Source organism: Stegodyphus dumicola, chromosome 5, assembly GCF_044657685.1.
Source record: "Stegodyphus dumicola isolate Sdum_Otavi_A_Nest chromosome 5, ASM4465768v1".
Taxonomy (NCBI): Eukaryota; Metazoa; Arthropoda; class Arachnida; order Araneae; family Eresidae; genus Stegodyphus; species Stegodyphus dumicola.
In genome coordinates this window covers 61,627,030-61,642,437 of record NC_140772.1, presented here as the reverse complement: position 1 = coordinate 61,642,437, position 15,408 = coordinate 61,627,030, and the positions used below count along the sequence as shown (strand labels likewise).

General features: G+C 31.6%; 1 protein-coding gene across 6 annotated transcripts in view; it reads left to right on the top strand.

The window, feature by feature from the left end:
• The window catches only part of LOC118185255 (uncharacterized), a 472,173-nt gene that overhangs the window by 332,924 nt on the left and 123,841 nt on the right, over positions 1-15,408 (top strand). For all 6 annotated transcript variants that reach the window (XM_085816706.1, XM_085816708.1, XM_085816705.1 and 3 more), the window contains one exon: positions 8,144-8,242. In XM_085816706.1, coding sequence (XP_085672832.1) covers positions 8,144-8,242 — 99 coding nt within the window. The remainder of the gene's footprint in view (positions 1-8,143; positions 8,243-15,408) is intronic.

Genomic DNA, 15,408 nt, shown 5'->3' with positions numbered 1-15,408 from the left:
CAAAGAGTGTCTGCCCTGATAGACTTCTATTCTGATAGACTATAGATATTTCTGTGTGGGCTTTTTTCCTGTGAGCATTTATACCTGTGAGCATTTATACCTGTGAGCATTTTTCCTGTGAGCTTTTTTCCTGTGGGCATTTTTGCGGTCACCGGCTGCATCATGTCTGAGGATGAAATTTTTGGAATCCTTATATAGTTTTAGAATTCTCTTTGTTTTTTTCACTGAAGTGTTGTTCACAGGTGTCCAAGTGAGTAACACTGGCATCAAGTTCTGGTACAGTTCATAGCAAGTGGGTGGGCTGTGTATAAATTTTGGCTTTTTCCTATATGTAACTTGTATGCAAGACAGTTTCTTTGGTATATTCTACATGAAAGCATCCCTCCAAAGAAGACAGACCCACATACTTTATTATAAGCAGTTATTCAAAGAAGCAGTCTGTAATATTCACATACTTTTTAACAATTGAAGGAAGTTTTATTGGTATAAAAATTTATTTGGATTTGGGCAGAACATCATATGCCAGTTAACTCTATTTTAAATATGACCAATAAATCAGCTGTCAGATAAAATGTGTATAGGTTTATTCTTCTAATTATATCCCTACAACATAATTGCAGTTTTAAAACTATTAATGTTTATTATTGCTTTATGCTTTCTTTTTACTTTTACCCCACCTCATCAGTTAACTCTGTAGGCTTCAATATGTTAGATTCCATGAATATTATAGGTGAAAATTATTATAGGTGCTTTGATTAATTTATATTTTCACCAATAAACATCTCTATAATCACTAGTCTAATTTATTTTAATGTTTTCATTTCAGTTTTTTCTAATCTCAACAGCTTTATCTCGTTTGTTTTCTTTTTTCCTGCTAAAATGTTTTCAGAAACTGTGTTTTTTAAAATTTCTTTGGAAAGAAACATATTTGTTTAACTACATTTTTCTATCAGATACTTTAATGTAAAAAAAGAAACTGTTTTTAAAATGTGCTCTTTTATATGAATGCCAGTTGCTTTAGAATTAGCCAACACAGTTTGTCTTGAATCCTCCTCAAAATTGTAAAACTCATGCTAAGAAGAATTGTTTTGTATAAGTATCATTTCTTTGATACTCATATTAAACAGTCATTTTATTGTTTCATTATAAACAACAGAACAACTAAAAAAAAATTTTTTTTTTTTTTTTTTTAAGAAGAAGAGGAAATCATGTCTTTCCTTATATGTTTACATTCCAGTTTTTTCAAGGAATTAGACCAACTATGTGTCTAGCCATTTAATCTGTTCAACAATGCATACAGAAATAATTTTACATAAAACCATTTAAATCAACCCTGCAATTCTAAGCAAATTAAATATGGATACAAAAAAAACCTTGAGCCATGCATCTCATTTAATGGCACATTTTACACAAAATGACAAAAAATACCAATAATATGTTATGTTTAATTTTTAAACATCTTTATCCCTCCATCGAGTCTTATAAAGAGTTTTTATGTGATAAATCTGTTGCAGCAAACTGTAGGTAGTTATATTGCTGTCCACACTCAGCAAACTAAAAAAACTTATTATAGCAAACTAAGAGCTACAGTTGAAATTAAAGGGAGATAGTACATAATTACTAATGTCATTATTAGTATGATGATTTCTAGGAATGTTTAGACTGTGAAACTCAGTACATTAGTGTAAACGAATGTAAATTAGCTTCAATACATTAGTTCCTTGGAATAAATTCTAATGTTAGAAAATAATATATATAGTGCTGTAAAACATCAGCAGTTTTAAGAATAAATTAATGTGATTAATTCTCTTCTTAACTCAGCTGGACTTTTATAACATAAAATTCTTTTTCTACTTCTTAATGTATTCTAAAGCTGAATGTTCAAATTGTCATTTCTTTCTTTAAAATGAATTTCTATACCCCCCTCTCTCTCTCTCTATATATATATATATATGTGTGTGTGATGTATCAGCTTTAGTCGTAGCTTAAATAATCAGACGATAAGTTTAAAAAACAGGATCCATTTATTATTATTCAGGAGAAATAGCAGTTTACAAAATTCATATCTCCGGCATAAATAAAAAAGAATTACGAATAACTTTTTGTATGAAGTTTACTGCATTGTTACATTAAAGAAAAAGCCCCGATATTCCTTTTGCGGATCTTTTTATAGCCTCTGGAAAGGCGGAGCTTCCAAGAAATGATGTCAGCCAATCCAGTTTGCTTTAAATACTTCCAGAACATTCTATAACTGTACGTGTAGAAAAAGCAGGAAAACAAACTGACTACGGGGCTGTGGATTTAATTCCACGTACTTTCAAATAAGAGACCGTCACCATTAAAAAATGAAAAGAACATACAGTTAGAATTAAGTGTATTCTTGACTATGGAATTTTATTATTACATATATATATATTACGTATTAGCTAATTTGGCACCCCTAGTAGCTATTTGCTTGAGTGACAAGAGGTAGCAAGTGACCACTCTTGTCTTGGCTCTGCTGTGAAGGCTCAGAGTTAACAGATTGACAAAATAGATCCTAATCTTCGTCCACATAGTGCTGCAACTGGTGATACCTTCATTTTGCAAGCAGATGATGCTTGCCCTAACACTGTTCACCTCATGCACCGATTCCTTGAAGAAGATACTATAGTCCAAATGGAATGTCCACCTCCCTGGCCTAACTTTAATCCCATTGAGCATGTGTGGGATGCTCTGGTAAGCATGTAGTGGCCCTTTAACCCCCCTCACCAAACCCTAGGTAGTGCTTTAAACTTTAAACTGCTTTAGAGAATCATGGACATTGCTATTCATGCAGCTCACTGACAACATCATAATGAGCATGAGACATTGTTGTCAGACTTGTATTGCTTTTCAGGGTGAGCATAATTATTACTGAGAAAATATTTTATTCCTAGTTTATATGTCAAAATTGAGGAGATTTTATGTTCCTTGTTGATATTGCAAAATGTAAATATTCTGTACAACATTTTCTCATGATTTTAAGTTACAATTAGTATAATAAATATTATCAACAAGTTTTGTCCAACTTGCTTTGCATACTTTTTGAGTTATCATCAGTTTTCCATTTGTTGCTTAACTTATGAAAACCAGTGTATTAAGATACAGGAGACAAGCTTCATAGGACAACCTCGTGAAAACTCTCAATCAACAACTATTTCAACTTCAGTGTTATTGGAATGTTGCCATTTTTAAAGTATTATTTTGAACTGCAAACAAAACTTACTTAACAAAACAAAAATTTCACTTTTCAATGAACAGTTTGAAGAAAATTGATACGGCAGGATTACACATAGCAGCTCCAAAAACACCAACACGGTATACCACTAGGTCTACTGGAATCCTCGATTTCTTCCTGCTCGGAAATACCAGTGTCCCACTGGATATTTCCGTGCTGGATGAATTATCATCGGACCATAATCCGGTAAAAATGATTCTTGACATTAGTGGTTATACCACAACAGATACCAGAGCCTTTCGGATTGACTGGCAAAAATTTGCCAAAGCTCTCAACAACATACACTACACATTACCTACGATACAGTCAGGGAATAACATTGATAGTTTTATTCAGGAGATCACTCAAAAAATTATCACTGCAAGAGACAATGCTCAATATGAAGTTCCCAAAAGGAAAACCGTACGAATTAGAGAACTAGCACTACTTATCAAGCAACGAAATGCTGCAAGAAGGAGATTTCAACGAACAAAACATAGAGAAGACAAGCAACAGCTGAATAGTCTTTCTAATGCAGTCAAGTCTCTTACACGTGAACAAGCACAACACAGCTGGACCAGCTACCTAAAATCACTTTCCACAGATGATAATTCACTGTGAAAGGCAATTTCTAGGTATAGAAAATGCTACAATAAGATTCCGCACCTTAAAGGCCCCACGAGGTTTCACTACACCGAAACTGAGAAGGCAGAATTGTTAGCACAGCAGCTGGAATCTCAGTTTTGCACAAACATACATGACACTGCAACAGAAAATCTTGTCTACACCTTTCATAACAGTCTCGCACCAGAAACAAACACAAACAATATCCCTCCAGTTATGCCTTCAGAGGTCGGTGGCTATGTCAATAAACTGAAAAAGAAGAAAAGTCCAGGATTAGATGGCATTACAAACACAATGCTAAAAAGTCTACCCATCAAGATAATTTTTCTACTCTCCAAAGTTTTTACCAAGATGCTACAAATGCAATACTACCCAAAACCATGGAAAACTGCAAAGGTTATCCCAATTCTAAAACCGGGGAAAAATGCAACAGATCCAGAAGCCTACCGTCCAGTCAGTCTGCTATCCTCTCTTAGCAAGCTCTTCCAGGCCACTATACTGCAAAGAATAAACAACCACCTGGAAAATAACAACATTCTCATCCCAAGCCAGTTTGGGTTTAGGAAGGGACTTGGTACAACCAACCAGCTCTATAGGGTTGTGGTGATGATTTCTGAAGGACTAACAACCAACAAAGTCACTGGAGGACTGTTTATTGACATAGCTAAAGCCTTTGATAGAGTTTGGCTGAAGGCACTCGTTTACAAAATACACAGTCTGAGATTCCCAGGTTACATCACAAACATCACAAAGTCCTACCTAACAGGTAGAAATTTTGTCGTTCACGTCTCTGGTACAAATTCCACCAAACATCCCATTAGGGCCGGGGTTACCCAGGGATCCCTTTTAGGGCCCACTTACTTCAACATCTACGTGAACAACATCCCTACAACACACAACACAACACTGGCTATGTATGCAGATGACGCAGCAATCCTCACACAAAGTGCATTTGCTGGTTCAGCTATCCAACATCTACAAAATTACATACAAGCATTAGAGGCTTGGCTAGTGCAATGGAAAATTCAAGTAAATATAAATAAGATGCAGGCTATACTCTTCACCAGGAAGAAAAAATTCAAAAAAATCCTACTGCTCTATGGAAACTCAATTCCCTGGGCCAAGCAAGTCCCTTACCTTGGGGTGATCTTCAGTAAAACTTTGTCATGGAACCCACACATAACAGAAATTATTAAGAGGTTTCGAGCACGTAAAGCTAAACTCTTTCCCTTAATTGCTCGAAACAGTGTTTTATCAATAGATAACAAGCTACTCATTTATAAATCCATTTTGCGTCCATTACTATGCTATGCATGCCCTGTCTGGGCCTATTCATGTAATCGCTACAGAGGCATATAATTGCAAATAGCACAAAATTCTACTCTGAGACAAATTCTTAATGCACCCTGATATATATGAAACAACAGAATTCATGAAGAACTGGGCGTACACCCCCTCAAATCATTTTATTATAGAATTGCCAAAGGATTTCACAATAGGCAACTTATGATAAACAACTCTGCCATCAAAATTCCTACATATGATCAATACGACTTAAAAAACAAAAACAGAGCACTGGCCATTCTCAATGAATGGATTATGTAATTCTTTTTCCTTTTTGTAAGCATAGCATAGTAATGCATTTCATTTATTCAGCATAATATATTAGTAATTGAGTACCTTCATATCAAATTTATTAAATCTGTATTGCATATCTCATTTCATGTATTAATTGTTTATCTTACCAGCATCCTCTCTGTCTTACTCCTCTGATCAAGGGCACTTATAATACTTTTGCACTTCCTTACATCTAACCTCTTGTCACTAACTACTTGCCTTTCAGGACACCCAGCTCGGTAGCTTTCTGCTCTTTACAGCTATGAATAAGAAATTATTTATGAATTATATAAATGAATATAGTGAAGCATATTAACTTAAACAAAGTTCTAACTTCTAGTATTAATTTAAAAAATACATCTAATTTATAAGGATAATTTTATTAATTAATTGAAATGTCTAAACGTTCTACAAGGGGTAGGGCCTTCGGCCCAGGTAGCCTGGTGTACCAGAGCACCGCTCCACTGAGTCCGGAATTGGTTCCTTCTGTGATGATGCCATTATCTTGCATTTAATTCAAAAGCTTCTCAGTTTTCTCTTATTAAGCAAAAAGAAGTCATCAATCAGTTTGCTTTATTAGGCATGTAATTTTATCTATTCATATAGCATCAGTTTTGTGCAGCTATTATCATTGATGACTGAAAAGGCATCTTTAAATTCATCTATAAATTTTCTAAAGCAGGTCTACGATTAGGGTTTAATTTAATAAGTCATTTAGAGTTTTTTGATTCAATTAGGGGAAGCTCAATCAATATCAAGCCTTTTTCACAGAATTTAGTGTAATATTTGTAAAATGAATCCATGGTGCAATTTCATTAACTTTCCTCATATCGTGAAGCCAGTCACTTTTATTAGGAAACATGCACATTTTCCTTTAATGAGTCTATGAACATAACAAAAAATTCCTTTCAAATTTGTGTTTCACTAACAGAATTAGTAAGACCTATCTCCAAATTTCCATGTGCTTTTGTTTTAACTTGAATGTGCTACCTTTTTCAAGATATGTTGGCAATATTTTCATGAGCAGTAATAACTGCAGTAAGTGTCTCATAACAATTACATACATTTATGTTATTCATTTTAAATAAACTTATAAATGAGGCATTTTCAAAATCATTTGTTGTATTATGGGCATATGAAGAGTTGTTCACATCAGCAATAGGAAAGCTCATACTTTTATGCTTCGATTACCAATTTCCTAAAATTATTTTTGTACCTAACAGTGTATCATATTTTTGGGTTAAAGAAAGTATCATAGTTTCGGAAAATGCGATCAACCTTTTATTTAGCTTTTAAGTATTTCATTTTAGTTTATCTTTGCTCTTACATAATGAAGAATCTGTATGCATGTGTATTTGAATGTTCCTTGCGTTGTTAAAAAACAGCAGTGTATAGAGCCATTGAATTTTGAACACATGTCTTTCACGCAAACACGTGCACTTTGAAGGCGGAATTTAAACTTGTTTTTTATTTATTTCATATTTTGTTATGAATTTAACACATTTTTTATTAACATATTTGGTGTTTTGAAAGCAAAAATAAATTGAAATAAAACACTTTTATTTACATTATGCCAGTGTAATGCCATTCAGCAAAATATAAAGTATTTCAACTCAAATGAACAAATTTGGCTATTTAAAAGTGATGTGTTGCCTGCCATTGACTGAAATAAAATATTTCTCTTATCCACATGCCAACATGTGGCCATGCGGTAAAGGGTAAGATATTAACATTCAAATTTAATCTGTGAGATACTGAGTAATGAAACCACCAATTTAAGAAGAATAAGTACAGTTCTTAAGAGTATGTTTTCCACTTTTAATCTGATTGCTTTATACAAAAAACTCATTTAAATCATGAAACATCAAATTACAAATATTAAATATTTTTATGAAATTGCACTAACTGTATTCATTAAAATCATTGTACATATTTTCCATTTCGTGATAACTGTTTCAAGTGGCTGGCTGTGCAAGCAACTAGTGAATATAAAAAAAATATTTTTATTTACATTTGGTATTTATCAACTTCTTTCCGTACATTTTGTTGTTTAATTTGTAAAACATTAAAAAATAAGGTATATATTAAATTTTGAAAAGGGGGGATAATGATGAAAGGAATGCAGGGGTAAAATAGGTTGGGAACTACTAGGTTAGAGTGTGTGCTTGGTTAAAACTCTCTTCACTTTTATTTCTGTAGTAAATTTAATCTTATTGTTGATGAGATCATTTCTTAGGTATCTTTATATTCATTTTACTTAATAATTTGTATTTATTTGTTTTTATAATTTTGCTAAGTTTTTTTTTCCCTCCCAATTACTAACTTTTTAATAATACCAAACCCTTTGTGTAGCAGCATTAGCTTAAGTATAAGGTTTAAGGCATTTTAATGAACCTTATACTTAATTTAATTTTTATTTTATTTCTTTATTTTTCTCATGCATATTTGCAATATTGACATGTATATTATTTACTTTCTATACATATTTGGCATATTGAATTTGTTTATTTTTATCATACAGATTTTATAGTTTCTGTGTGAAGTCTTTAGTATATCATAATTCTCATTGCGAGCCTATGAGTGTTTATTGTAATATATATATAGCACGCACATGTATATGCATAGTTATATGTAGTGTTTATTTATGTAAACTCTTATGTGCAGAAAATAGAAGAGCCACAGAAAATTCCTGTGTTAAGAGAAAAGTTGAATCATCAAAGTCATGCTATTCTAATGGGAAAAAGTTAAAATGTACTTTACATTGTAAGTATCTATAAAAATACAGTTAATTTTCTTATGTGAAAAGAAGTTGTATTGAATATGCGAATTAACAGTTGTCATGAACCTAGTTGTCATTTCTAATAATTGATCATTAATATATTCTGCTTCACTGTTCATAATATCTTGTCTATATTCCATTAGCATATAAATGCTTCAAGTGTGGAACTCGGTTTTGGCTTATTGAATTCCTAGCCATGTTTTTAACTCCACATCATATAAGTGAATGTTGTAGGAATTAGTGAGTGAAATACCTCACAATCTGTTGTATAACAACAGCAGAGTTGCCAACTCTCCCGATTTAGGTGGGAGACTCCCGATTTTCGACCGCTCTCCCGCTAACCCGATTTACAATATATTTCTCCCGACTTATTCTTAAAATTTCTCACGATTTTTATGGAACTTGGCTTAATACTTCATTATATGAATTAAAAAAAAAGTGATTTTGGAGTCTGAAAGCAATTGAATTTTCTCTACATTATATCTAAAACAAAATCTTGCGAATCAGATGAGAATTTCTGCTTTGTGAGTGAGAGCATACATATCCAGAAACGTCATTCTCCAATGGGCATCGAGCTCCACTGCGTGTCATCTGGTATATATTAGCCAATGAGCACAAAGCAAGCTCAAGGCTGTTATTTGGATATTCTTAGTTTCGTTATTTCGTTCATCTTGTCCTGAGTTGTGTGAGTACACGTGCCTTCGGGAAATAGTTTTAGAAATTATCATCTTTTGTTATGTCTGCGAGAAAGGTGAAATACTCGTGTACATTTCAAAAATTGTACACAGTTGACTTCCATTATTTCCTTAAGGAAATGTAATAAATTTGCGATGTGTACCGTCTGTCTTTGCAGTTTTTCGATTTCCATATGGTGGATGGGCGGATGTTCTTAAGCATGTTAAGCATGTGCGTTCACAAAAACACAAGGACAACAGGAATAGTTTTGAATAAAAACGAAAAATTAAATTTTTAATCAGAAACAAAGGATCAAAAAGTTATTAATGCAGAATGTCTGTTGTCTGCCTTTTTACTGACTGGCAGGTTATTGCCGGCAATGCAGTTCACAGAACTGCATATCCGGCTCTATCAAACTAGCCACAATAGCGACATCACGATAAGTCAATCGTCACGTACCTTTTCACTGGAGCACAACCTCAAAGAAGACAAAAATAAGTTTTATCTTCATGTTATAAGTATGTACTGTCGAGTATGTGATTACATACTACGTAAATTTCCAGTCAACGATGAAATGATTTTGCATGCTAAAGTTGCTGATGTTTCTGCTCTAGCAAATGCATCTTTTTCTGATATAAATGTTTCATAAGAATAAATTGTATTTAATTAAATAAATTTAATTTAAATACAAATTTAGTTAAAAATTTAGTTAGATTTCCTGTGTTACATCATTTAGTCATGAAAGATGATATTGATGTTGCCACTGATAATGTTGCAGTCGCAATTTTGCAGTTTCGAATTAGAAAACTTGGATGAAGTTATAAAATCAGCTAGGATTGACACCCAGTGGAGTTTAATTGGAAAAACTGAAAGGTGCTGATGGAATTTTAAAATATAATGAACTGTCTGGAATTATGTTAGAAATCTTGACAGTTCCGTATAGTAGGCCTATGTGGCAATTGCTATGAACAAAATTATGAAGTTTCTTTCTTAACGAAAGCAAAATCTGCCCTGTTCATAACATTTGTACGAAAACTGATTAAACTGAGTTTTTTTCCCCCTTAAATGATGCAAGTATTAAAAATGTTTTTTATGTGTAAGGTATTTTTGTGTTGCTTGCATTTAAGAATTAGTAACTATTTAAAATTAATTCATTATTATAAAAACTATATTTTTATCATTTAAAAAGTCTTTTAACATTGTGAAAAATCTCCTGATTTCAGAAAAAAACTCCTGATTTTTGAGTGTCATAGGTTGGCAAGTATGCAACAGGAAAGGTGATAAAAGACTTGATGATTGTGGCAGAACTTCTCGAATTCTTGATTAGCAGTTTTGGTGAGATTAGTGAACTGGGATTGAACATACTTGATTTTAAAAAGCATGTTTTCTCAAAACAATTACCATATTTACTCATGCATTCCCCTCAGCAGCTTTTTAGCACAAGTCTCTGATAATTTTTTATATATTCGCATAATTTCTGTCTTCCTCAAGTCATTCAGAAACCAAGATCCCCTAAATTTTAAAATTAATTGATTCACATAGTGATTGTTTTCATCTTACTGATTGATTTTCTCGTGGAGTTTGGGTACATGGATTTTATCTGATGAAGCAGTTTTAGTGAAGCACTTCAAGAAAACGAAGCCATCGTAATGCTAATATTTTTTCTTATTGGAATGTAGGTTTGCCTTTTAGTCAATAATATTGCCATAGTTATCTGTAGTTTATAACCATGAATATTTTTCATTTGTTATGTTCTTATTTTAACCATGTCTGCCAGAAGTTAAATTATTTGCATAATTTTCCCCTCTTAATTTTCACATAAAATTAGTACAAAAAGGGGAGATACACAAAATACAGTATTATCATTAAATTGCGTTACAGATAGCTTTTATAATCTGATGCTGTTTATGCAGTTTGGAAGTTACATGTAAAACATAAATAAATACATACTTAGAATGTTAGGTTTCTTTATATTTGTTTAGTATATAACTAATATGAATGTATATGAGATGCATGTGATAATAATAAAACTGCTGGAAACTATAAATAAATTTATAAGTTCAGATATCAAGAAACAGGAAATTTTGAATATTCCTGTAATTTTATTATAAATTTTCAAAAAATTATGATATGCTTGTACATTTATGAAATACTTAACTAGTGCATTATTATTCTGAACTATTTACTGATGAAGTAACGGAAACAGAATTTATAGGGTGATCATAAGTTTATAGACATGTTGCTGACAGCTGTTTGGAAAGATAAATATCAACCATATTTGGAAAGTATATATATTATTCTGAGTCTATAGTTTCTATTTTAAAAATCACTGCTAGGATAATATTTATTGTAATGGTTCTTTATGGGGCAGCTTATCTGTGTTATCTGTTAAATTTTAGCGAAAAAACTATAGTGAAGAGATAAATCTAATAAATTTCTATGAGATATAAAAGAACAAAGAAATAAAATGCAATAATTTCATTTTAAGTACATATGGAAATATGTTTGAACAAATTGGTGTTTTAGAGCTAAAGATTAAATGACAGCTATGATTCTGTGTGTCTCATATCATCTTCTTCTCTTGTATATTCATACTGTGAGCAAAATGGCAAAATGTAGCTGCCTTGAAAGAAAGTTTTGGGTGATATGAAATTCTGCTTTTGGAAGTTCCAACTTTAAGATATTGCTTTGGTAATCTGGGGGATATTGGTATTGCCATACACATTATTTTAAATTGGTACTTTAAGTGAATTCATTTTTATTTTGTTTCTTAGTTCAAAGTATGTTGGATAAGTAAAATAAATGTAGTAATGAAGACATGTTTAAATTAGATACAGATGTGTAACGAATATCTTTTACAAAAGTCTCAGTTTTATTGATGTATTTTAAATAAGGACACTTAATCATTTGTGCAACTAAGTAAAAGTTGACAAATTTTCTGTATGTGCAAAACTTTGACAACCATGTGCATATTAATTTTCTAGTTTTAGCAAACAGCGGCACTATTTTTGTATGTATTCTCTTTGTTTTATTTTTAATTCCAGCAGTTTTTATGAATAAAACATATTTTTTTACCTTAACACAGTTTTAAAATACATGCTTATGGGATCTGAGTAGAATGGACGAAACTAATAATAAAATTTCTGCAGGAATTCTGTAGTTTGCTACAAAATTACTGAAACATGTAACTACTTTGAATATATTCTTGAACAAGCTGTCACAAAATTATTTTGATAGCAATCTTGGCAAGAGAAAATGGCATTGTTGGAACTTGGGTGTAAGAAAGTGCAGTTTGTTGCCAAAAATTATAAACAGCCACAAAAACAAAACTGACAAAATAATAACTAATGCAAAATTACCAATTCATCCAATATGTGCTTAATATTATTTATAAATATCTACATACAAAAGCAGTTTAATATAAATGAGTTTTTATTATTTTATTTAATATAATTTTGAAGTAATTTATTTCAAACCAACAATAAGTGATCACAGGAAACTGTCAACCACTGAAAACATATACAAACATAACATCATGCTTAAAAATGAATTTTTTGATGAATACTTTATGTTGCTTGTTAAATGTTCGGTGGTTGCGAAATTAAGCAATTTCTCCCCAGATATGTGTGCAATATGCTAATAATGCATCAAGGACATTATCATGACTAACAGATGCTTGAACATAAATTTTGGTAGGACTGTGTAATAAGTTGTATACCTGTGTGTGTGTGCATGCGTGCACGATCTCTGTAAGCATTCTCCTTTCTTGCTATAGCATCTTTTTTTCTGTTGAGGCCAGAAAGTGTATTAACTATCTGACGACTAAAAACTGTTCTATTTTAAAAGACAAAATTTTCACTAGCTGAAGAAATGTAAAATATACACAGACTCCTGGAATTTTAAAGACTCCGACTCCCTCATACATATGTAAACATATACACATGGGCTACAGCTTATTAGTTTTTAATATAAAAGAAGTAATAGATGCTACAGGGGAAAAATTGATGGCATAGCAAATTATTTATATTAATTAGAATTTATTTTGAAAGGGAAAAACTGGCATTTGTTGTTTCTAAGAAACAGTATAGCTTCGGCAAGATCTTTTTTGTTAGAGGACCATAGATTCAATTTGATAAATTTCAGAGCTGAGAATTTTTCACACTGACTTGAGTAGGAGGAAGAGCTGTTATTGTTAGGACTACTTCTTTTAACTTTTCAGGATAGATTTTTATAAGTTCTATATTTCTCTATTTCTTCAAAGGTGGTGTAGAAATCTTGTTTGTATTTTTTCATTTTCATATCTATATATTATCATAAAATAACTTGCAAAGAAAGTATTACATTTATGAATATGACAAGGTATATAAGAGTTTGCCTGTGAGAAGAGGTGATTTCATAGAGTATTTTCTAATAGAAACTGGCTCATATTAATGTTACATGTGGTAATAATAATATATATATTTATATAGTTGGCTACTTCATCAGTCAATTATTTTCAGTCATTATTTTCATTTATTGCTTCACCTTAAATATGAAGTATTGAAAGAACTGGAAAGACATGAAACAACGTCTAATTTTTATTTAGTATGCTTTTAAAATATATGAAATATATGGATAGAGAAAAATTATGTATCATCAAAATTTTAATTATTCATTTCAGAAGGAAATAAATACAGCAAACAACAGAAACAATACAGCAATCCAAATTTCATATATTACTATTTTTCTTTTTAAATGGTTTAAGGTTCTTGGTTCTTTATTCTCATTCGCTTTGCCTTAGCCTTTTCAATATTATCCAAATATTTCTCAAAATCTAATTCATCACTGGAAGAGGATGATAGAGATTCAGTTGCAATGTCTCCAGTTTGATGTCCTGATTTGAATACTCCAATTGTTCTGAAAATAATTTCATTCTTAATGAAAGTTCATAGATGGCTTTCTTTACCTTTTAATTTGTTCATCATCCAATAAAATTGAGTGTTTTGGATCTACATATATTGAACCCAGCAAGGTCTCGTTGTCTAGCAATCTAGTTTCTCTTGAAGAAACGATTCCTTCTACAATAAACCCTCCATTTCAGAAAAGACAAACATCATATTCTTCCAGTCTCACCTCCTGTTAATTCTTCCTTTTTTGTAGCTATATACAATGTAGAATGAAGAGTTTCCAATTTTGCAAGATCATTCCAGAGTCTTTCTGGTAGTGAAACTTCTTGATTCTAACAATCTGTATATCATGAAATATGTACTTCCACATCGCGTTGTTTGATCAATAATTGCTCCTTTTCCTGCTCACTTCCTTCTAAGAATGGCATCAATTTTTAGAGTTCTTGCTGCTATTGTTGCTTACCTAAATTTACCAATGAGATTTGTAACTAAATGGATCAGTTTAATCAATAATGGCAAATATCACATCCATCCTGCTCCCTTATATTTATTTATTAATATGTCAATAATAAAGAAAATAACTATTTATTAATGTATATAGTTCATAAATAAAAATAACAACTCAGTTTGTCATTTTTTTTTTTTTTTTTTTTTTTTTTTTTTTTTTTTTTTTTTTTTTTTCCAATTCAAATTCAAACTATCCAACAGAAACTGAAGTCGGAGTCGACGTATTTTTCCAGAGTATTTCCTACCATTTTTATTCTCCTAATATAAACCTTTTGTGTGTGAAACTGGGCTCAGGATATTGCTTTCACCTGCTAGGAGGCCTTATTTAGATGTTCTATTCAAACCAGCTAAAATTATGTACTTGTCACCCTCAAGGATGCTGAATAACGATACCTACTGAGGTCCATAAAACACAAAGCCTAATGTATCGCATAGAGCAGATATCTTTCACTTTGACCATTCTTGGACGTAACCACAAGATATGTGTTGTCACTGAGATTCTGTTTTTATCAGTTTTGCAGAATGCAGTTTTAGAGAATTTAAAATGAAAAGGCACATTTTTAAAAAAATATATAGATAACTTTAAATACAATATATCATAGATCATACCAAAAATAATAAACCTATAGCTCGATGAAAAATGCCTAAATTAAAATCGTCTTACTGTAAAATCCGGACGTCCATTATCCGGAAAGATCTAAAATCCGGACCTCAAAGCCACAAACATTTGTTTTTATTAATGCACTACGCATGCGCATTTGATTTTTTCTTCCATAATAAAACTTTAGATTTTAAATTCAATTCTTAATTTCACTTAGGCACTAAATGAAATACCTCGTTATGGAAAAACAATCATGTAAGCATAAATTTGTGAGATTAATAATTTGGCTCCGTAGCAGAGTATCTACTTGGCATACATCTCAAACCGAAACATTCACTTATTTTATATCCCTGACGTCGACCTGGCGAGTCATTATTTATTATATTTTGCTTTCATCACCGCATGTTTATCAATACATGACAGCTTCAGTAATTACTCATGCTGTGATGTCTTAACTTTTTTTATATTAGTAATTGAATAA